Source organism: Myodes glareolus, chromosome 8 (genome assembly GCF_982192425.1).
Source record: "Myodes glareolus chromosome 8, mMyoGla1.1, whole genome shotgun sequence".
Classification (NCBI taxonomy): Eukaryota; Metazoa; Chordata; class Mammalia; order Rodentia; family Cricetidae; genus Myodes; species Myodes glareolus.
In genome coordinates, this window is record NC_142033.1 from 92,134,170 (window position 1) to 92,158,421 (window position 24,252).

At 44.2% G+C, this 24,252-nt stretch overlaps 1 protein-coding gene across 1 annotated transcript in view; it reads left to right on the forward strand.

Moving 5' to 3' along the window:
• The first annotated feature begins 10,062 nt into the window (after positions 1 to 10,062).
• The window catches only part of Xpo1 (exportin 1), a 40,431-nt gene continuing 26,241 nt past the window's right edge, over positions 10,063 to 24,252 (forward strand). Inside the window, exons 1-2 of the mRNA XM_048435540.3 lie at positions 10,063 to 10,526; positions 16,795 to 16,926. Of these exons, the coding sequence (XP_048291497.1) occupies positions 16,801 to 16,926 (126 nt within the window). The 5' untranslated portion in view covers positions 10,063 to 10,526; positions 16,795 to 16,800. The remainder of the gene's footprint in view (positions 10,527 to 16,794; positions 16,927 to 24,252) is intronic.

The window sequence follows — 24,252 nt, forward strand, 5'->3', positions numbered from 1 at the left end:
GACAAGGTCTCATATAACCAGAACAGGCCTGGAACTCCTGTCCCCCATCCTCTGCCTCCATGCTGGGATGACAGCTGGATACCACCATACCTGACCTATGACATTAATTTTTCTAAGAATGGGGCAGATATGAAGATCATTTTATCCTGGCTCATTCTTGTCACATTGCAGTTACATATCTCCTGTAGTAGAAGCAGAATTTGGAATACAGATGTGTATTCATAAAGATTGTCTTGTCCCCTGAGCAAACCTTGGGATTTTGCTGTAAGCCCCATTAGTTCAGCTGTTAGGCAGTCAAGGATGCTATGTCATATACGGTCAAGGATGCTATGTCACGTACAAGGGATGTTATGTCATGTATAGTCAAGGATGTTATGTCATGTACAATCAAGGATGCTATGTCATGTACAGTCAAGGATGCTCTGTCATACAAGGATGTTATATCATGTACAGTCAAAGATGCTCTATCATGTGCAAGGATGTTAATTATATCATGTACAAGGATGTTATATCATGTACAAGGATGTTATGTCATGTAGAGTCAAGGATGTTATGCAATGTACAGTCAAGGATCTATGTCATATACAAAGATATTATACCATGTACAAGGATGTTATGTCATGTACAAGGATGTTATATCATGTACAAGGATGTTATGTCATGTACAGTCAAGGATGCTCTGTCATGTACAAGGATGCTCTGTCATGTACAAGGATGCTCTGTCATGTGTTAGGATGTTATATCATGTACAAGGATGTTGTGTCATGTACAAGGATGTTATATCATGTACAAGGATGTTATATCATGTACAAGGATGTTATGTCATGTACAAGGATGTTGTGTCATGTACAAGGATGTTATATCATGTACAAGGATGTTATATCATGTACAAGGATGTTATATCATGTACAAGGATGTTATGTCATGTACAGTCAAAGATGCTCTGTCATGTACAAGGTTATGTCATGTAGAAGACCTTCATGGTCTTGTGTCAGTTGTCTTCGTAAATGTGTCTATGATTCTATTTCTTTCTCAATATTTTATTTAGTATAGGCAATTTGAATTTGAAACACCATTACTGTGTCATTCCCCACTGGTTCTTTCTCTGCCCTTTACTTATTTTGTAGTACTGGGGACTCCCAGGACCTCCTGCATGCTCCGCCACTGAGTACAGTCCCACCTCCTTTAAGGTTGGCCTGGAATTGCTATGTAGCCCGGGCTATCCTTGATCTCTCCATCTTCCTTCTTCAGCCCCGAGTCCTGGGAGTAACTGTAGCTGTGTCTGGACACCTTTTGGATCAACTTAATGAATTTTCCTCTATCTTTTCTCCTTCCTTCTAACACTACTTTTGATTCAGAAGAAATGTGTTTGCTAGCCAGGTGGTGGTGATGCACAACTTTAATCCCAGCACTCAGGAAGCAGAGACAGGTGGATCTTTGTGAGTTCAAGGCCAGCCTGGTCCTCAGAATGAGTTCCAGGACAGACTCCAAAGCCATAGAAAAACCCTGTCTCAAAATCTTTCTCTCAAATATCTATCTATCTATCTATCTATCTATCTATCTATCTATCTATCTATCTATCTACCTATCTATCTATCTATCTATTAATCTTTTGCCCCTAGTATAGCTTTAATGCTTGAAAATACAGAACCAATCCTACTTCATGAGTGAGAAAAATGGATAGAAGCAACCCTGGTCTCAATCTCAATTCTGATCCCTTAAAGGCGGGGATAAACAGATAAGGTGCCTAGGAGCTGCCTGGTAATTACAGTTCTTTGGCTTCATAGGAGAGCTCATTTGAAGTGTGGAAAGGCTGTGGTGGGCTGAGCAGGTGAGCCTTTCTTCTCTTGGTCACAACTTTTGCAAAAGCGCTCCCACTCCGGGGATTCAGCCAGAGGATCCAGATGACCCTGGTGAGCTCAATAGAATGATGACATTGATAAAATGGCATTTTAAAAGTTTCTATTGTTTTTATTTAAATAATTCTTTGAAAATTCCATATGTGCAGTGTATCTTGATCATATTCACACACACACACACACACACACACATACACACACACACTAAGCAGCCATTGTTATTGCTGGACATGCCTGTCTGAGATGCCAGCTCTTATGAGGCTAATGAAAAAGGACCATGAGTTCCCAGCCTGGGCCTCTGCAGGGGACCAACACTGCTTTTTCGTTTTTTTAGTACTGAGAGCTGCAGGCTTGTTTTGTCCCAGCCTCCTGTGTAGCATATGGTTCTTACCCAGCTGTCATGTTATTTTAGTTATTAAGACAAGGTCTCATATATCTCAGGAAGGCCTGGAGCTTTCTATGTTGCTGAGAAAGATCCTGAATTCTTGATCCTCCTGTCTCTACTTCCCAAGTGCTGGGACTACAGGCATATGCCACCCACTATATCTAGTTATATATATTTATATATCTATGCCCATATATAATTTATAAAATGGCCTTGAAAAGTGTTTGTTGTTTTTTATTTAAAAATATAAAAATCAACCTTTATTTTTACTTTATATATTTGGGTGTTGTCATTATGCAGATCTCATTTAGTCAGTCATATTGTTGAGACTCTTCATGGGTATAGCTTCCATGTCATGTCGAAAAGACACTTTCCAGCAGCAGGTGTCCTTGTCTTCTGGCTTCTACAATCTTTCTGCCCCCTCTTCTGCAATATTCCAAGAGCTTTAAGTGCAGGGATTGTGTTGCAGATGTATTAACTGATGCTGGGTCTCTGCACTCTGACCAGCCGTGGGTCTCTGCACTCTGACCAGTGTGGGTCTCTGCACTCTGACCAGCTGTAGGTCTCTGCACTCTGACCAACTGTGGATCTCTGCACTCTGGCCAGCTGTGGGTCTCTGCACTCTGACCAGTGTGGGTCTCTGCACTCTGGCCAGCCGTGAGTCTCTGCACTCTGACCAGCCCTAGGTCTCTGCACTCTGACCAGTCGTGGGTCTCTGCACTCTGACCAGCCCTGGGTCTCTGCACTCTGACCAGTGTGGGTCTCTGCACTCTGACCAACCGTGGGTCTCTGCACTCTGACCAGTGTGGGTCTCTGCACTCTGACCAACCGTGGGTCTCTGCACTCTGGCCAGCCGTGGGTCTCTGCACTCTGACCAGTGTGGGTCTCTGCACTCTGACCAGCCCTGGGTCTCTGCACTCTGACCAGCTGTGGGCCTCTGCAGTAGCCCCCATGTGCTGGAGAAAGAAGTTCCTCTGAAGAGGGAAGAGAGCGGCGCCGACCCGTGGGTGTGAGGACAGCTACTGAGAGCAGTCAGGACTACATTTATTTAGTACACTGACAACAGTGGGCTCTCTGCTGAGGCCTTTAACTTCTCGAGCCAGATTGGCTATAGCAAGCATGAATTCCCTCCTACTGAGCAGATCCTAAATCCAATTAGACAGCTGTTGGTTAGCCCCAAGGGAAAAGTGCCACATCACCACTGGGGATGTCTTGCCAGGTTGCTCATTATTGTGGTTCTCAGGCTCAACAACCAGGCAGGACTATTGAGTCCTTGGGCACATCTTCCAATACTATGAGAGCCAGTCCTCAGGGAAGTGGTCAGTTCTAGCTTGATTCCTCCAAGTCCTGTGGTGTTTTCAAGATCTTACCTTTAAGTTCTAGGTGATAACCAAGGGCCATGACAATAACTTATACTGTTTTGATAGCTTGGATTTCCCACTCCTACAAGGAATAACCACTATGATGTGACTTCCAGAAAATTATTGTATGAGACAGGATCTCACCTTTTACCTTTGGACTGGAAATTCTCTGTGTAGGCAAGGATGACCTTGAACCTCCTCATTCTTCTGCCTCTACTTCCAGACGCTGGGATTTCAGGGGGCCTACAGTACCCAGCTTAGCTCAAATTCTAATTTGTTTTGCTTTGTTCTGGTTTTTATTTTATTTTATTTTTATTTATTTATTTATTTTTTTGGAGACAGGGTCTCATTACGTAGACCAGGCTGGCCTTGAACTCACAGAAATCCAGCTGCCTTGCCAGAGCTGGGTTTAAAGGTTTGTGCCACCATACCCAGCTCTGTTCAAATTCACAGTCTCTGTCTTCATTCTACCCCAGAGGACACTTCATTGGCATAGTTTAGGCGTCTTTATTGAGAATACAGTCCATGGACTATCATCAGATTGCCTGAAAGTTTGCTAGAGTGCAATTTCAGGCCTGTGCCAGATCCAGATCAAAATATGCATCCCCACAGGCCTGCAGAGTGGTTCCTGTTTATGGCGAAGTTTGAAAAGAATTAATCCAGTGAGTGGCAGCTTTCTCTTCCCTCCTTCCTTCTCCCAGGGTTGGAATAATTTCAAACATCCTGTATTTCAATCCAGTGCTGCTGGTAATGTTTTGGGTGGAATAAAGACCCAAGAAGTTGCCTGACAACATTCTCTGCATTTGAGTTGGTCTAGGCCAGTGGTCTGCTACGTTTAATAGATTTCAAACAGTTTTTATCTACTAGTCAAAGATGTTAGTTCCTGTGCAGAGGTAGATAAGGAAGTGTTGGAGAGTAAAGCTAGCCTAACGGAAGGTAGTTAGTTACCTTGGACCTGTAACACTCCAGGCTCTCCACAGCACGGAAATTGCAGGCAGTCAACCAATCTCTGCACATGGCTTCCTGCTTTCCTTCACAGCTGAAATCACAGTGTGCACCACCATTGCCTGGCTGGAAATGCTCTACTGATTTTGAGACAGAGTCTCATGGTTGTTTATAATACAGTGCTCAGGGGCTGTAGAGATGGCTCAGCAACTAAGAGCATCAGCTGTTCTTCCAGAGGACCCGGGTTCAATTCCCAGCACCCACAGAGTGGCTCACAACAGTCTGAGTTCTAGGGATCTGACACCCTCACACAGACATACACAGGTGAAACACCAGTGTACAATGAAATAAAGAAATAAATCTTTAAAAATAGTAATACAATGCTCAGCTACTGACTTCTCCTATGGGTGCAAGATGATCCTATATCCAGAAATACTAAAGAAATGGGGAATGGTTACTTACACCTATCATCACCTCTTAGGGTAGTGGTTACTGGACTAGATGGGTCCAGACCAGCAAGGGTTACTGGTGGCACACAACTTAAATCCTAGCACCCAGGAGGTAGGCACATCTCTGTAAGTACAAGCCCCACCTGTTCTGCATAGTGAGTTCCAGGACATCCAGATCTATGTAAAGAGACCCTGTCTCAACAACAAATGGTCAGAGCAAGCTATCATCCCTTTCTTCAAATTCCTAATCTTTTATTCCCTGAGCTAGGAAACTTACTTGCCAGTCACGGAGGCACATACCTGAAAACTCAGTACTGGGGAAGCTGAGGGAGGAATTTTATTAAGTTTGAGGTCAGTTTGGGACACAGCTCAGTGTTAGGGCTCTTACCTAGCATGTTCAAGATTCTGGTTGAAGACTGGAGAGATGGTGCAGTGGGCAAGAGGGTGTACTACTCTCTTAGAGGGTCACAGTTTGATTCCCAGCAGTCAGGCCAGATAGCTCACAACTGCCTTTAATTACAGTTCCAGAGGATCTGAGGGGCGCTTCAGGGGACCCGAGGGACACCTCCATTGTCTTTGAAAGCACCCACACACATGTGGTACACACACAGACACAGATACATACACAAGATCAAAAAGAAAACAAATATTTTTAAAAATCTTCACCAGGTATGGTTGACACACACCCATAATTTCCTTCACTGGGAGGCAGAAGCAGGTGGATCTCTGTGAGTTTTAGGCCACTCTAGTCTACAGAATCCTCATTCAATCTCCAGTACTGCAGGTGAAAATAAAACTAAACAAAACATCAGGGGATCAGAGGTATATCTTAGCTAATAGTGTGCTTGTCTAGCGTGCAGAAAGTCCTGCGGTCCTCCCCCAACAACACATAATCTGGGTATGATAGAGGACACCTGTAATACGGAGGCAGAAGCAGGAAGATCAGGAGTCAAGATCATCCTTGGATACAGGTAGAACTGGAGGTCAGTCAGGAACTGTGAGTGCAGGGTTGGCTCAGCAGCTCCAGCACTCGTGACTCTTCCTTTACAAGCACACACACCGCAGCTCATAACCAGCTCAGAAAATCCCAGACCCAGGGGATCCAATGCCCTCCTCTGACCTCTGTGGGTACTGGGCATGAACATGGTACACGGAAGATGCTGGTACATCCACACACAAGTGCACATGTACCCACTCTCGCCCATGTAGACACGCACAGGAACATGAGCACAAATGAAATTACCAGGTGCTGCACAGCCCCGTGAGCTCAGGCTTTTGGAAGCGGAGATAAAAGGATCAAGGCCATCCTGGCCTACACTGTGAACACATAGTGAATTCCAGACCAGCCTGGGCTCTGGAGCAAGACATAAAGGTGGCCATGACACCTTTAATCCCAGCACTCTGGGAGGCAGAGACAGGCGGATCTTTGTGAGTTCGAGGTCAGCCTGGTCAACAAAGTGAGTTCCAGGACAGCCAGGGCTGTAACTGGAGCTACGCAGTGTCACTGTCTCAAAACAAACAAACAAACAAAAATGCTCATTCTATCCCAGTTTGTTGGTATCTTTAATTCTAACACTCCAGAGGCAGAGGCAGGTGGATCTCTGTGAGTGTGAGATCCTGTTTCAAAACAACAAAAAATATAAGGTCATTTATAGGCAATGGAAGACCGTGTGTCAAAACTGATATAGGCTTTTAGGCAACACTTTGGCAGTATCTATCAAAACAAATATGCATGACCTTTGACACTGTAATTCCGAAACATTTAGGACTTTAACCTAGAGATATGTCCTTATGTGTGCCAGAAGATAAATGTATGGGATTACTAACTGCAGCCCTGTTTGTCACAGGGAAAGCAGGAAATAGCTTAATTATCCATTGTGAAGAAACTGTTGAATCATTGATGACACTGAAAAGATGGGAGAGCTGGCATAGCCATAATTCCTGCAGTAGGAGGTGGGGTAGGAAGATCAACAACAGTTCCTGGGCAGCCTCAGGGCTCAGCATCTAGATTACTCATGAACTCCTCCTTCACAAGCACCCGCTTGCCTGGGCTAAAGGAGACCCTCTTTAAGGGTATGTGTGGGCTACAGAGCTCTATTAACAAGACTGCAGTGGACTAAACACACAGTTGCGTCTGGGTAAGAAAAGGATCGGAGTCAGGCGGTGGAGGTGCATGCACACCTTTAATCCCATTACTCAGCAGGCAGAGGTAGGCAGATTTCTGTAAGTTCAAGACCAGCCTGGCCTCCAATTCCAGGACAGGCTCCAAAGCTACACAGAGTAACCCTGTCTCGAAAAACTGGAAAGAAAAAACAAAGGAAAAGAAAAAGGATAGGAGAAAGGCAAATGTAGGGGAGTTTTACTTTTATCTTTTGCCATTGTTACAATTGTTAACCATGATCAAGTATAGTTTTATTATTTATTTCAGGCTAGTTTCAAAGTTGCATGGTAATCTTCATACCTCAGCCTCCTGAGCCTTGGGGTTAAAGGCTTATAGCACCTTGCTTGGAAAATACTATTTTTTTTTGTTTTGTTTTTGAGACAAGGTCTCACTATGGAGCGCTGGCTGGTCTAGAGCTCTACGTAGATCAAGCTGGCCTTGAACTCACAGAGATCTGCCTGCCTCTGCTTCCCCAGTGCTGGCATTAAAGTTTTGTGCCACTACAACCAGCCACAAAAAGAAAACTATTTTTCCAAAGGCCATCAGCCAGCACTTAAGACGTAGACGGGAACATCTTGAGTTCAAGGGCAGCCTGTACAACTTATCCAGACCCTGTGTGTAAAAGAAAGACACTGCAACTATTTAGTAGTGGCATATGGTGGCACTAGGGAGGCAGAGGCAAAATGACCACTGCCAGTCCTAGGCCAGCCAGGACTATACATCAATAGCCTATCTTGGTGGGGGGGGCAGTGGGGAGAAAATGGCAAATTATTTCAGCAAAGTCCTCTGATTTCTCACTTGTGCTGTGCCGAGTAGCCCCTAATCCAAACAAACAGGAAATCTGGGGTAGTATGAAATTGGGGTGGGGTTGGGGTTGTTCCTGCAAAAAATAATTTATGGGGCTATAAAGCATTTAATAGAACATTGCACAAAAGATCTTCCATACCTATTGGAGAGCAGGTCCTCATTTTTCTTTATTTCCATATCCATATCCTTGGGGAAGGAGTGAGTCTAACTATTGAAGGTAATGAAAACTCAGAGACGGTGTTTTTGTGTATTGAGATAGGATCTTCTGTTTCCAGCTGACGTAGAATTTACGATGTAGCCGAGAATGGCCTTGCATTCCTGCCACCTCCTCCCAAGGGCTTTTTTCCTGGAGACAGCTCCTCTACGTAGCCCTGGCTGTCCTGGAATTCTCTGTAGACCAGACTGGTCTCCATCTCAGAGATCCACCTGCCTCTGTCTCCGGAGTGCTGTAATCAAAGGTATCTGCAGTCACCACCAGGCGGCTGGCTGTTTTAATTTAGGCTAAAGTCGGGCGTTGGTGGCGCACGCCTTTAATCTCAGGGCTTGGTTGGCAGAGGCAGACACGTCTCTGTGAGTTCGAGGCCAGCCTATTCTACAAGGGCTAGTTCCAGGACAGGCTCCAAAGGTACAGAGAAACCCTGTCTGGAGAAAAAAAAAAAAACAAAAAAAAACCCGGCTAATCAGCAAAGCTGACCTAGCACTTGGGAGCCGCGTGCTTGACTTTCATAGACTGTACTATGTGAAGATGAAATGTACAAAGGGAAACTACCAAAAAGAAAAACGAAGCGTGGCAGACTAAAGGCACCAAATTGAAAGAAACTGGCAGGAATGCAGCCTATACGCGTTGTTGATCCAGTAACAGGAATTTCAGTGCTTTGATTTTTAGGATGGACTCCTTATTGAAGCAGTCTGGGGAGTCAAAAGGTAGCTTACCCAACAACTAGCCACCGTTTCCAGGGCTCTGAGATCACAAGGCGCCAAACTTGTACGCCCTACAGTTGAAGCCAACCTCTGCCCGGGTTATCCTCGCCCCCAAGCTGCAGCGCCCATACCCAGGCCTCTCACAATGGATCCCAGGCCCAGGGCCTACGATCCGGCACCTACGTGCTCCTTTCGGTCCGGTCCCTCGCCTCCGCCTATCCTGATATAGAAACAACAGGGTGTGCCCTCCCGTGTCCAGAGCGCAGACCCAATCCGAGGGGCGGGTGCTGGGGCCCCAGGCCGAGGCCCTTAAAGTTGGCGGGAGCCCGAGGGGGGCGGGTCACCAGGGAACTAGGGAAGCCGAGCAGAGAGTGGCGCGCGCGGCGCTCAAACTCGCGCCGCCTTTAGCTCACGCTCGAGCCCCACCCTCTCCGTCACCAAAGGCGCCCAGCCAATGGGCGAGCCGGAAAGGCCGGGCTCGCGAGCGAGGGACCGGGAGGGGGAGCCACGCGAGGGGGAAGGGAAGGCGAAGGCGGGCTGCGCTTGACGGACAGCTCACTCCAGCCAATCCTCCTTGCGGCTTCTCAGCTTTCTTCTGTGCTGGGCTCTGTTCTACGTCCCACCTTCTCTTCCTCCCCCCCACCCCTCCGACTCACTCCTCTGCTTCCCGCCCCGCCTCCCCTCCCCCACTCTGCGGGCAAATCACTGCTGGAAAGAGGCGGGGGCCGAAGCGGCAGGCTCGTGTGGAGCCTTGAGGCGGAATTGACGGGCGCTCGGACCAATAGGAGGTAGGCTGGTGGCGCGGCTGTGGCCGGGTCCGACCAATGGGCGCGCGGCCTGGGGGCGGAGGCCCAGGTTCCAAACGCTCCGCGGCGCCATGGGCTGAAAACTCAACCGAGATGGAATCTCCCAGTCTGAACCGGTTTCAACCGGTTCCGAGTTTGAGGCACTAGGAGGAGGGGGAGAAGCGGCTGCAGCGGCCGCGGCAGGAGCAGCGGGAGCTTCAGCATCAGCAAGAGCAACAGTAGCTACAGCCCCGGCGGCCGTGCCTGTTCCAGCCTTTGCTGCAGCAGTCGTGCAACCATCCCGAGGGGGAGGGGGGAGCCACCAGCCGCCGAGGAGCACGCGAAAGGGGGAAAGTTTAGGCGAGCCCGGGTGGGGGGGCCCGGCGCCGGAGCGGCGTGAGCGAGGGAGCCCTGTGTGGTAGGGGGAGCCGGACTGCAACTGGCGGCAGAGCGGCCCCGGCCGTACGGACTCGCGCTGCTGCTCCCGCTGCCGCCGCCGCCTGTGGCTGGAGGGTCCTGGGCTCTGTCTCCCGGACTGGCCCGCTCCCCTCCCCCTTTCTTCCCTCCCCAGCCGGGCGGGAGCATTTATTCCTCGGATTAATTCCCCTTTTTGGTGGGGCGCGTGTGTGTGTGCGTGCGCGCGTGTGTGTGCGTGTGTGTTGGGTGGAGTTGTCCCTGGAATAGTAAATATTGAGCTTTTTTTTTGCCCTTCTCTCCGCTTTTTAATTTCTTATTTTTTTAAAGGTGGGAAAATTGTGAAACCCACCTTGATCTCCTCCCCTCTCCCTCCTCCCCACCTTCCCTCGCCCCGAGCCCGGACAAGGAAGGAAGAAGCAGTTGGCTGAATTTCTGGGTAAGTCGGCCGTGTGCTCGGGGCCGAGGGTCGGGCGGCGGCGCGGCCGGCGTGAGGCGAGGCGGGCGGGCGCGGGGCCCTCGACTGAGCCTGCGATTGAATGGAAGCGCTTCTGTCGATGGAGGCGGGGAGGCGGCCGCGGGAGGGGAGCGCTTGCTGGGTCATTGGCGTGTGCGGGTGGCGGTGGAGGAAGGCGAAGAGCGTGGTAGTGAGGTAGAGCCCCTGCGTGTGGGTGGAAGGGCTTCCCCAGTCCAAAGGGCTGGCTAGAGTTGGGGTGATTTCAGGAACGTCTCTGTAAATTATTAGGAGTGGAAGTTTCCAGAAATATTTAGTGCAGCAGCATTGAAACGTCCGCCTGCATCACGTGGCCCCTCGGTGGAGAGCTTGGGATGGGGGAGGGAGGGGCTACCGAGTCCCTTCTTCTGGTGGGGAAACTCGAAAGCCTTGTGGGTGGTTTTTTGTTGTTGTTTTGTAGTGGAACAAGAAGTAGGAAAGATGAGTTAAATTATTTTTTTCGGGGATCTGTAAGTGGGATTCCGCGTTGGAGGCTTTTTTTTTTTTTCCGTCCGGGGCTTGTGTGTCTTGGTGGTGGAATCACTTACTGCTGGCCATCGACAGTGAATGATGCCCTCCCAGATACTCCTTCTAGTCCCCTGAGTTTGGGGTGGAGAAGAGGAAGTGGTGGTAGTAGAGGATGCACTAAATACTCGCCGAGGCGGGACCTCGGATCACTCAGAGGACATGCTGCAGAGAGAATGGGGCGGTGAACTTAAGGCGCCGGGTCTGAAAGCCTCCTCCGAGTATGGGCGGGGTGAGTGCGTGCTCCTGTGAGCTATAGTTAGAAGTGCTGAGAGTCGTTCGGGTGGGAAGCCAAGGGAGGGCGGGCCCTTCCTAGTGAGGCGTGTTTCTTACTGAATGAAGCAGGCGGTTGCCCGCACGCCGAAGTAACAGTCTTTTGTAGCGTCGTTTCTGACCTAATGTGAAGTTACCTCCAAGCTTTGGTTAGGATATTCAGATTTGGGGGTGGCAACTGGTAGGTAGTGTGTCGCTGCTTGAGGTGACATTGAAAGTATATCAGCAATCACTTGTTAGAGTCAAAGCTTTGCTGGATGGTTCCCTGTTGGACGCAGTCCAGCGAGTGGAATTTAGGATTAGGGAACACCAACAAAAAGGGGTGTTTCTGGTGAACGCTCTCCCTCCATGGCTGTTGACTTAGTGCATGGTCTTCGCCTGGTAGTGGAAAGAATGTTTTGGAAGCTGTTTATTTGGGCTACTAAAATGTACTTGGCATTGACCACAAAGCAGCCATTTCTGGGTTACCTCTAGTTGAAGAGAATAGGTTGGTCGTTTGGAAGATGACTGGTAGTTCTGAGGATGGCCAACATCCTGAGATTGTACCCCCACAAACTCTTCAAGATGACCAACTTGAAAATGAAACTTGAGGGGCACTTAGACTAATCACTATTTCATGTAAATTGTGGTAGTGTCGAGAAAAAGTTAATTGCAACTTTTAACCGTAAAATCGAAAATTCTGTTTTACTCTGTTACACGGCCCTTGAAGGTAGCAGAAACAGTTCTTTTTTTTATGGAATTTTCTCTTGTATATTAGTATTTAGATCTTACTGAGGTACTATCTTGCTGTGTACCCCAGTCTGGCCTGGTGCTTTCACCTCCTCTAAGGTTACAGATGTAACATTCAGGTTCAGGTTACAGATTGCCCATTCAGTTCTCACAGGGTATTGTTGTTGTTGTTGTTGTTGTTATTATTATTGGTTTGAGTCTCATGTAGATGAAGCTGCTGGCCTCTCTTTCACCTTCAAGAGCTTGGTTGCTGGCATCGTGTTTCTTTAGTTTATATTATTAAATATTAATATTAAAAATATTAATGTCTTTTTAAGTGTGTCTTTACCAATGTGACAATGTTTGGACTATTTGAGTGCTCTGTTTTCTTGTGAATGCCTGCATGATAGAAGAGGGCATCATTTCCTATTATTGATGGTTGCTGGGAATTGAACTCCCACTCAAAGAGCAACCAGTGCTCTTAACCACTGAGTCATCTCCAGTCCGAAGGTTTGGACTCTTTAGAAGGAGTTTGAATAGGGACATAGACTTTTCTTGAACCTGTTACCCTCCTCTTGCCTTTATCTGTTGCAGCAGTATGCTGGGTTCATCCTCTGAACTTCTGTTAGTCTTGGCCTGATTATTAATTACTTGACAGGGTTTCATAGTTGAGGCTGACCTCAAACTCTGTGCAGGTGAGGATGGGCTGGATCTCCTGGTTCTAAACCCAGAGCTTCATGCGTGGTAGAACACTACTAACTGAGCCAAGCCCAATCTTTGATTTACTGCAACTAATTTATATCTCAATAAAACCTTTGTGTTGAAATTGAAGTTGTATACCATCAGCACCACGGATAAATGTGCAATTAAATAATGCAAAGAAATAAAATGTAGAAACTGCTGATCTTAATATGTGTTTTGAGACAGGTCTTACTCTGTAACCTTGGCTGAGATGAAAGCTGTGGGTGACCACACCTGGCCTTGTTCTTCATTCAGGATCTCTGCAGTCCAAGATGTCCTGAATTTACATCTCTACTTTCACCTCCTAGGAACTGGGATATAGGACTAAACCACCAAGCCCCGCTTGTATAGGTTTCAAACTGCTATTTTCAAAAGGGGGTGGGGGTTTGGATTGAATGGCTCAGCGGAGGACCCAGCACCCATTCTGGGTGGCCCATAATAACTGTCACTGTAGCTCAGGTGGAATGTGACATCACTCCGGCCTCTGCAGACAGCTGCACTCAGGTGCACATACCCACACAAACACATACAGAACTAAAAAATAAGATCTTAAAAACATCTTTTCTTACCTCGTTCAAAATCTGTAATCAAATGTGCTATTCATTTGCTGGTCCTGGAAGGTTTCCAAACACTGCTAAAAGGTGTCATGGATACTTAAGGTATCCTCCTTAAATGCTATGCAGAGTTTTGTTTTTACTTTCATTTTATGTGCATTGGTGTTTTGCCTGTAGGTAAGTGTGTGAGAATTGTTAGATCTTAGAGCTTCAGACAGTTATTAGCTGCCCTGTGGGTCTGGGATTTGAACCTAGGTCCTTTCAAAGAACAGCAAGTGCTCTTAACCACTGACCCACTGACCCATCTCTTTCTCTTCAGCCCCTGCAGAATTTAACTTTGAGCTAGAAGCTAGGTGTGGTGGCTCACACCTGTAGTCATGGTGTCTGGAAGTTGAGGCAGGAGAATTGCCTCGTAAGTGATGTTCATAGGTAGCTCTCTATTTCTAAGAGGATGCTACTGCTGAGGCACTGATACAAGCCAGGCCTATAATCCCAGGCTGATTTGGGTCTGTGACAGGATGGCAAGTTCAAAAGTTTCTTGTGCTACAGTGAGTTCAGTGCCAGCTAGCAACTGGGAAAGTATCTGAAGATACAACCAATGGGTGGGGAGAAATAGCTCGGTGTGGTATACTGGGCCTAACATTTACAAGGTTCAGCCACTCAGTACCACAAAAACAAGAAAAGTCGGCAGTATATTTTATTTGCTTGTCTGCACTCAAAAAAGGTCAGTTTGTGGGGGTCAGGTCTTTATTGTGGAAGGGGGTCCCTTGGATTGAACTGTGGTTATTTGGCTGCAAATACATTAGTCACTAAGCCATCTTGCCAGCCCTTGTTATCCAGAACTAGAATACTTTTTCTGTTGCCTTATTAATTTTTGTTTGGGGGCAGTGTTTAGTACGTGGTTCTGGTTGTCCTGGAATTGTCTGTGTAGACCAGGCTTCACAGAACTTCACCTGCCTCTTACCCCCTAGCTTTCATTTCACCAAAGTACAGGCTTAGGTTTTACTTTTTTGTTTATTTGTTTTAGACAAATTCTTACTGTGTTGCTCAGGTTGGCCTCCCATGTAGGAGGTATGGTCCTCTGACCTAAACCTTCTAATGCTGGGGGATTAGAGGCATGAACCGCAATCGCAATGCTCCTCTCCCCTGGATAGTTCTACAAAGCCAGTGCCACTAAGGATTGACTGATTGAATCAGTAGCGCTATACATTTCGGTGGGATAGTCAGAATTCCTTATAATTAGGGGAGCACCTTAGCTTTACCACCATCAACCCTTTATTTATTTTTTTATTTTTATTTTATTTTTTATTGATATTTACTGAGCTCTACATTTTTCTCTGTTCCTCCCCCTTCAACCCTCCCCCAATGTCCCCATGCTCCCAATTTACTCAGGAGATCTTGTCTTTTTCTACTTTCTACTTCCCATGTAGATTAGATCTATGTAAGTCTCTCTTAATATCCTTATTGTTGTCTAAGTTCTCTGGGATTGTGGTTTGTAGGCTGGCTTTCTTTGCCTTATGTTTAAAATTTAAAAACCGCCTATGAGTGAGTACATGTGATAATTGTCTTTCTGGGTCTGGGTTACCTCACTCAAAATAATGTTTTCTAACTCCATCCATTTTCCTGCAAAATTCAAGCTGTCGTTATTTTTTTCTGCTGTGTAGTACTCCATTGTGTAAATGTGCCACATTTTTCTTATCCATTCTTCGGTCGAGGGGCATTTAGGTTTTTTCCAGGTTCTGGCTATGACAAACAAAGCTGCTATGAACATAGTTAAGCCCATGTCCTTGTGGCACAATTGAGCATCCTTTGGATATATACCCAAAAGTGGTATTCCTGGGTCTTGAGGAAGGTTGTTTCCTAATTTTCTGAGAAATCGCCACACTGACATCCAAAGGGGTTGTACCAGCTTGCATTCCCACCAGCAATGCAGAAATGTTCCCTTTTCCCCACAACCAGTCTATTTTTTTTTTATTTTTGTTTGTATTTTGAGGCAGGGTCTTACTCTGTAGTCCAGGCTAATTTTGGAGGATCCGTGATAAAATTATGCTTGGTTTTTAGTGTCTTTTTTCCTCTTGATGTGTATGCTTGGAGATTTTGATTTTTGGTTTTCGAGACAGGATTTCTCTGTGTAGCTTTGTAGTTCAGGCTGACCTTGACCCCACAGAACCTCCTGCCTCTGCCTCTGCCTCCTGAGTGCTGGGATTAAAGGCGTGGGCCACCACCGCCTGGCACTTGTCAGTAGATGTAGCCCAGGTTTCTTTCAAATTAGAGACTTTGTCTCAGTCTTTTAGTGCTGGGATTATATGCATATGATATATACTATGCTCTTGATGTGGATGGTATTTTAGTACTCAGACACAGTTGTGGATGGAAAGTAGTGATGTATTTGAGTGGTTTGAATGTAGAAAATAAATTCTGTAGGGGTTAAGGGTATTGGGTTCTAATATATGTTAGACTGGTTCTTAGCACTTCCATGTACAATACAAAATATTTTAACACTATGCTGTCTGAGATGCTTATACTAAGTTATTCAAAAGAATCACTTGGGATTTTTTTTTTAAACCTTAAAATTATGTTTAAAATTTGAAATAACTTTTAAGAGGGCTGGGCATAAAGGTAGTAGAGTGCTTGCCTAGCATGCCTTCCCTAGCACTCTGTAAAATAGGAACTGGAGAAGGGGGTGGTAGTAGAAGTCCAAGTTTGGGAGGTGGTGGTGCACACCTTTAGTTCCCAGCACTCTGGGAGACAATGGCAGGCGGACTTCTGTGAGTTCTAGGACAGCCTGCTCTACAGAGTGAGTGATTTCCAGGACATCCGAGGAAGAAATCTCAAAATCAATCTGTCTCTCTGTCTCTCTGTCTCTCTCTCTCTCTCACACACACACACACACACACACCACACACACACACACACACCACACACACAGAGTTAAGTTCAAGGTCATTGTTGGCCATGTGGAGTTTCAGGTGAGCCAGACCTAGAGACCATGATACAAAACTGGAAAAGTCAGACAAGCAGGAACTCACAGATAACCTGGTCATGGTCACGCACTCCTGTAGTCCCTGCACTTGGGAGACTGGTGTCTCTCAAGTTTTTTTGCCGTCCATACTCACACCCTTACTCCCAAAAAGGATTCTAGAATTATGATGGGTTCACCTGAAAATTAGATTGGTATAATTTTATAAATGTGAGTAGGAAATGTAACTAGGAAAGTTGAATGGGCTTATTAATGTAGTTATAGAATAGCTTATAAATAATTTTGTTACTTTTACTAGTTTCATAATAATTAGGTAAAAATGTGTGTATTTTTAAGTGTTTGTGTGAATAGTGCTGAAGTAAAATTACTCGGATAGATCGTGTGTTAGCTGGGGTTCAAACTTCTTAAGTAACTTCGCCTTTTTTTTTTCCAGTAATCTATGCCAGCAATTATGACAATGTTAGCAGACCATGCAGCTCGTCAGCTGCTTGATTTCAGCCAAAAACTGGATATCAACCTCTTAGACAATGTGGTGAATTGCTTATACCATGGAGAAGGAGCCCAGGTAATGTAGATGATTAAAACTTTATGAAGTTATTAAAATGTAACGAAGTAGTTGAGTTTTTCTCCTTTTTATAGAATGTATTCTATAGTTTATATAAATTTGGAGTTATTTACTAATGAGAATCAGTCTGGGAAAAGTATTATTAGACGTGGTCAAGAGGGAGACTTAGGAATAGACTTGTATTTTTTTTTCTATATATTATTTTTTCTTTTGAGACAGTCTTAACTGTAGACCAGGCTGGCCCCAATTCAACAGAGATCTGCTTATGTGTAGGCGTGAGGGCTAAAAGAGTTAAAGGTATTTGCCACCAATCACAGCTTTGGTTGTTGTTGTTTCCCTAGGTTTTTTGAGACAGGTCTGGCCTTGAACTTTCAGAGATCTGCCTGCCTGTCTTCAGAGTGCTGGTATTATTTATTGTGTTTAAGTGGGTGTGGAGGTGCCCTTAAAAACCAGATATCCTGGAACTGGAGTTAAAGGCAGTTGTGAGCCACCCGATTATAGATGGTAGAAACTGATTTCTAGAACTATTGAAACATCTATCCAAGCACTTGTGAGTTTTTACCTCCAAACAATTTAGTCATAAATAAAATAGAATGGTGGCGCACGCACTCGGGAGGCAGAGGCAGGCGGATCTGAGTTCCAGGACAGCCAGGGCTACACAGAGAAAGTCTGTCTTGAAAAACAAAACAAACAAAATGGATAAAATGAAATAGAACCCATTGTAAGTTCTTTGCTAGTTCTTAAGGTGTATTTGCACTTGGTATGGTAATGTATACTTGTAACCTTAATACAAAAATGCTTATTAATAAATACCTTTATATGGTTAATGTATTTGGAGTTAAGTTGTTTTGGTTTTAATGGATATGGGTGTTTTGCCTGTATGTTTATGTATTTATCATTTTATTCCTAGTACTCACAGAGGACAGAAGGTGGTATCAGATTCCTCTAGACTAGAGTTAGACATTGAGCCACCATGTGGTGCTGGAAATTAAGCTCAAAACCTCTGGAAGAGCATACTCTTAACAGTCGAGTTTTGTTTTCAAGACAGGATTTCTCTGTGCAGTCCTGGCTCAGACTGTGCCTACCTCTGCTTCCCAAGTGCTGGGATTAAAGATGTGTGCCACCACTGCCCGGCTTAATGTCCTATTTTTAATAGAGGTTTTAATGTTTAAGTGTTTGTGCAGTTGCTTATGTGGAAGTCTGTGAACTACTTGGTTCTGTCCTATGGATTCTGGTGGTGGGATTCAGATCGGATAGATTTGGCCACTAAGCCATCTGACTGATATCTTCTACCAGTTTTTAAACATTGAAATTGCAGGTGTTTCAGATGTTTATCTGAAGCCCGACGTGGTGCACTCCTTTAATTCCTGCACTCTGAGAGACAGAGGCAGGAAGATCTCTTGAGTTTGAGATGGCCTCAATCTACATAGTGAGTTCTAGGCAATATAAATTTTTGTTCATTTAATTTTGTGTTGTTGTAAAAGAAGTCCTGTTAGTGAAGTTAATTATCTCACAGTAAGCTATATTTTGATGATTTAAGACTTAATTATAATATAGGTGTTTGTTCTGTGGTTCTATCACTTGTGAGGCAGAGGCAGGAGGATCTTGGGTTTGAACAGAAGAGTTTCGAGTAAAGTTCTTTGCAATTGACCTGCCGATGTATAAACAACCTGAATTAGTCCCTGGGGCCTGCCTGGTAAAAGGAGAGAACCCACTTTGGAAAGTTAATTGTCTTCTGATTTAAATGTTCAGAAATTAGCAAAAAAAAAAAAAAACTTTTAACAGAAGTTGGCCATGGTGAACGTGGTTTTTTATTTTTGTTGTTGGGTGGTTTTGTTTGTTTGTTTTGGGTGTTTTGTGGGGGTGTGTGTGTGTGTTTTTAAATCTTGGCACTAGGGAGACAGGAGGATTAGGAATTAAAGACCGGTGTCTTGTTCGTGCCAGGTTCAGAAACTATCTCAAACATGCTTTTGACCCCAAAGTCTTGTAACATGACAACATCTAACAGTGCAAATATTGTTTCTAAACATTTAATTTCTTGGACAATTTCTGCTGGAAGTTAATTGTGTTTTGTGTGTTTTTATGAGGGTGGAGAGTGGGGGGGGTGAGACAGGGTCTCACTATATAGACCAGGCTGTCCTGGAACTCCCAAGGTATTCGGCAAGTCTGGCTTGTTAAGATATTTTTGTCTGACCTTGGGTACTATCATACAGTTTATAAACTTTATATAAAGAGAGCTTAAGGGAGGGCTGGAGAGTTGGCTCAGCAGTTAAGAGAAAGAGCGGGTTGCTCTTGAAGAGGACCTAAGGTTGGTGCCCAGCACCTACATGGTAATTCATTAACAACCTTGAACTCTAGTTCTAGGGGATCTGATGCCTCCTGATCTCTGAGGGCACACGGCATGAGAGTGGTACTTATTTATACATGTAGGCAAAGCACTCGTACACATAAAATAAAACTTAAAAATCTAGAAATTTTAGGAATTAAAAACAAATGAGCAGAGATGAAAATTTGCCATGGGCTTCTTTTTAGAGAATTATTTATTTTACATGTATGAATGCTTTTGTACATGCCTATGTACATGTATGTGCACCATGTGTGTCCCTAAGACAAGGTACAAAGGATTGTTAACTACCGTGTTGGTAGGTGCTAGGAATAGCAACAGTGCTTTTAACTGCTGAACCATCTCTGCAGTGCTATGCCCCTGCCCCTTATGTTTTGAGACAAGATTTTTGCTGTGGGTGTTAACTGGCTTGAACTTCTGTAGCCCAGACTAGCCTAATCCTTGTAAGTACTGAGATTTAAAAGATTCAGAAAGGTAGAAGCAGCTGGACACACACCTTTAATCCTGAACAGGAGGCAGAGACAGGCAGATCTCTGAGTTCAAGGCTAACCTGGTCTACAGAGTGAGTTCCAGGATGGCCGGGGCAACAGAGAAACCCTGTTTTGAAAAGAAAAGAAAAGGTAGGAGCAGGGGCATCAGAGTTTGACGGCTAGCCTGAGTCACACGATAACTTCAGTGCAACAGAAATGCTCCTCATTGTTTTGTTTTGTAGACAGGGTTTATCTTTTTCAACAGCTCTGACGATCCGGAAACTCATTTTGTAGACCAGACTGACCTTGAACTCATCCACCTGTCTCTTCCCTCTCTGGGATTAAAGGCTTGAGTCACCTCTAGTCCCAGCATAACCTTTTTTGTTTATGAGAGCAATAGGCTAGCATTTTCTAAGTAAAGGACTTTATTTCCAGTAACAAGCTGACAAGTCAAGTGTAGAAAAATGTAATCTATCACATGACTTAACTGTTTCTTTTTTTTTAATATGGGATTTTATACCATAGGATAATATGAGAATAGACTACAAATGTAGCTCTGGGTGACCTCGAACTTCTGGTTCTTCTGCTTCCATCTCCAGGATGCTAGGGTCACAGTGACGTGGCACCATGCCAGGTTTATGCAGTGTTGGGACTGAACCCAGGGCTTCTGCAATAAGCATTCCACCAACTGAGCATTATCTCCAACATTTTATTGTTATATTTTTAGGAGGCAAACTTGGAAGATTGCTTTAAGTTGCTCTTGAATTCATGATCTTCTGCCTCCACCTACAGTAGTGAGATTGCATGCAAACGTCGTTTATCATGCTCTGCTTTGTTAATTTCCTCAGAGATTCTCTAGTTGTATCCTTCAAACTCCATGTACAAAATATTGCCTATATTACGAGATTTTGGAAGGTTAGTGATAAAGTCTATAAAGGATCTGTCTCAGACACTCTGGTTAAAAAGAAAGGTATTATTTAAGTTACTTAGTGGTGTATAGAACTCTATAATCTCAGCTCTGAACGCTGAAGCAGAATGATCACAGGTGTGAGGATGCCTGTGTAACTTAGTAAGATCTGTCTCATAGTTTAGAAAAGTCTGAAAATATTAATTCAGTGACGTAAGACTTTTGATTTAAACCCCAGTGTTGTAGAAATGAAAAAGGAAAGATAACATTTTGGCGTGTGTTCTCAGGAAAAAGATTTAAGCATGGTTTGATTTGATCATTTGCTTTCTTCGTTCTTGTAATAGGTGGTTAAATAATGTAAAATAAAATTTATGCACTTTGGGATATGTATCCTAGCTTATAGTAAGAGTTGTTTAAATGACTTGCCTTTGATAGGCTGCTGGTACTAACGCACCATTTGAACCCTTGTCAGTGCTGTGCACAATACAATTAGCTATGCTTGTGAGGTGTCCCGTGTAACCATGCCTTCGTCCTCCCTTAGAGGACAGAAGTAGGTCACTAGGGACAGGCCTAGACAGTTTCTGTAGCTCTGGCTGGCCTGCAACTTGCTTTGTAGACCATAAACTTGAATCAGTGTGCCCCTGCTTGTGCATGCTGGCATTTAAGGTGGATGCCATTGTGCCCAGCAGCACAAAATATATTTTTCAAAATAAATGGTCAGAACTTAGGATTTTTTTTTTGTAGCATGAAATAATTTATAGACAGAACTTTTGCCTATATGGGGATTTTGGTAAGATTCTTAAACTGTAATGGTTCGAGACTGAAGTGTTGGCCTGGCAGCCAAGAACATGTGCTACTCTGCAGAGAATGAGTGGTTCAGAGCACCCACGTTAGCATATCCCACATTGCTAACTCCAATCCCTGAGGGAGTCCCGTGCCCCCTTTCTGGTATTCACTGGTTACTGCACTAAATGCAACCCCCCTCCATATACACATAATTTTAAAAAAAGTCTTTTAAAAGTACTAGAATATTAGGTATTTTTCTATTTTTAACCAGTTAGTCCAAAGGAAAAGAGTGAAGAGTGGGTATGTTTTCCAATGTTGTGTTTTGTTGGTTATTTTGAACTCTTCTATTGCTAAGGAGTAGAAATGCTTTTGCTTTTACCTTCCCTCTTTCTGTTACTGTTTTATTGAAACCCTTTTGAGATTTTAGGGTAATAGAAATCTATTAAAAGAAGAATGGGAAATAGGGCAAAATAAAGAAGATAACTATGGTACAAACAGTGCTGTTAACGTGGAAGCTTGGGGTTCTAACCAGTAGCAAAGCACATGTTATCTGGGGGTTGGAAGCAAAGGTTATAATGTGGAAAGTGTTCACATGTGCAGTGCTCTGCACATCAAATGACCTGACTCACCTGAAACTGGTGTGACTCAGGAAGGAGACTGAGGCAAGTGGACCTTGAGTTCAGGCCATCCTAAAGAGCTGGCAATAGTAAAACCAAGTAAGTTTTACTAGGTAAAGATTCACGATATATGTACTGTTTTGTTACAAGTTCACACTCCAGTTATTCTCAGGGAGAACATTAAGATAGACACTACCCAATGCCGGGTGAGGTAGAGGTCATCTGTAATCTTAGGCAGAAGCAAGAGGATTGTTGTAGCTTCCCGACCAGCTATAGCTACATAGTGAAATTATGCCTCAATAACAACTAAATAAGCTGTGGTCCTAGATAAGTCATATTCCTTTGTTTTTCATAATTTTTCTTAGGACAGGCAGATATATACCTTCTTAGTAAGTCTTTTGACAAAATAAAATTGGAAATGTACATAAGTGGCTGGGCACCATGGTATAGCTACCTGTAATTCCAGTACACTGGAGAATGAGGAAAGAGGATCCACAGGGACAATGCCCATAGGCTACAAAGCTAGACCCTGATTTGAAAAACAAAACAAGGGCTTGGCGGTGGTGGCTAATGCCTTTAATCCCAGCATTCAGGGGGCAGAAGCTAATGCCTTTAATCCCAGCATTCAGGAGGCAGAAGCCAGTGCACCTCTGAGTTCTAGGCCACCCTGATTTACATAGCAAGTTCCAGGTCAGGCTCCAAAATTACAGAGAAACCCTGCCTCGAAAAACCAAAAAAAAAAGGGGGGGTGGGGGTGTTTGTTCTTCTAGAGTATCCAGGTTCAGTTCCCAGCACCCGTTTGGAAGCTCACAGTCGTCTATAGCAGTTAGACAGGATCTGCTGCTCTCTTCTGGCATCAGGTACACAGTATGCTTGTGGCACACATAGACAAAACACTCAAACAAATACCTTACCAACAAATAAAAAACTCCTACAATTTTGCCTAACTTCTATCCCAAGATCTTCCTGGTAGGATATAGGTAACTGAGTTCTTCCTAATTCCACAGTTGCTTTTGGATGAGTTTTAGAACCACAATGTCTGTTGAGTATACTTCTAAAAGGATGGTGTGTGTGCAGGTGCCCTCAGGCTAGAAGAAGATGTACCTAGAGTTAGAGGCAGTTGTGAGCTGCCTGATACGGATGGTGGCAACTGAACCTGTAACCTCTAAGCCATCTCTCCAGATGCTAAAAGGTGGTTTTGGTTGTTTTTGTTTTGTTTTTCAAGACTGAGTTTAACAGCTCTGGCTGTCCTGAAACTCACTCTATAGACAAAGCTGAGAGCTCTAGTTGTTTTTCCAGAGGATCCAGGTTCAATTTCCAGCACTCACATGGTGGCTCCCAACTAGCTCAGGGATCCAAACACTCTTCTGGTCTTTACACCACATGCACTTTGTACATGGCAAAATGATTTCATGTAGCTTAGATTCCTGATCTTACTATGTGTACCCCCCAATTTCTAGGATTACTGTTGTGTGCATTTTTCTTGGTTCCAAAAGTATATATTGATTAGTAAGATCATAATAAATATGGTTATGTTTGCTTACTTCAAAATAATCCTCCTCCCTTTTTTCCTGTTTCTTGAAGCAAAGTCTCTGTCCCTGTGTGGTCCAGGCTGGCAGTCTTTCTGCTTTAGTCTTTTTTGTTGTAGATTTATTTTTACTTTATTTGCCTTTTGAATGCTGGAATACAGGTTAATACCACCATACCTGTCTCATGCATATAGATTTGTAGAAATGGAGGAGGGATCCAGTTTAGCTACAAAATAACAAAGTCAAAAAATGTGAAAAGATTAAGTTGTAAGAATGTCAGTAGACTACAAACTTTGAAATGTATTATGAAAATGGGTTATGGTTAAACCAAAGAAACTAGACATAGTAATGTTAACATGGATAGATCTTTAAAACCACATTAAATGCAAATGACAAATTGCAGAAAGCATTGCATGTTCTCTTTATTTGGAACTTGTGTAGCCCAGGATGGACTCAGAACTCAAATCCTCCCGCCACTCCTGTATCCTTCTGTTTTGATATTAGACAGTGAATCTGGGGCCTTGTTTTATTTTAAACTTGTGTTTTGCCACCTAGTTCTTGATTTAATCCTCCTTGATTGACTGCAATTCCAGTTTAATAAACCAGATTTGTGAAAAAGGCTGATGTATTTCAAATACATCTTCCTTCTCTCTCCCTCACCTTTCTAAAAAAA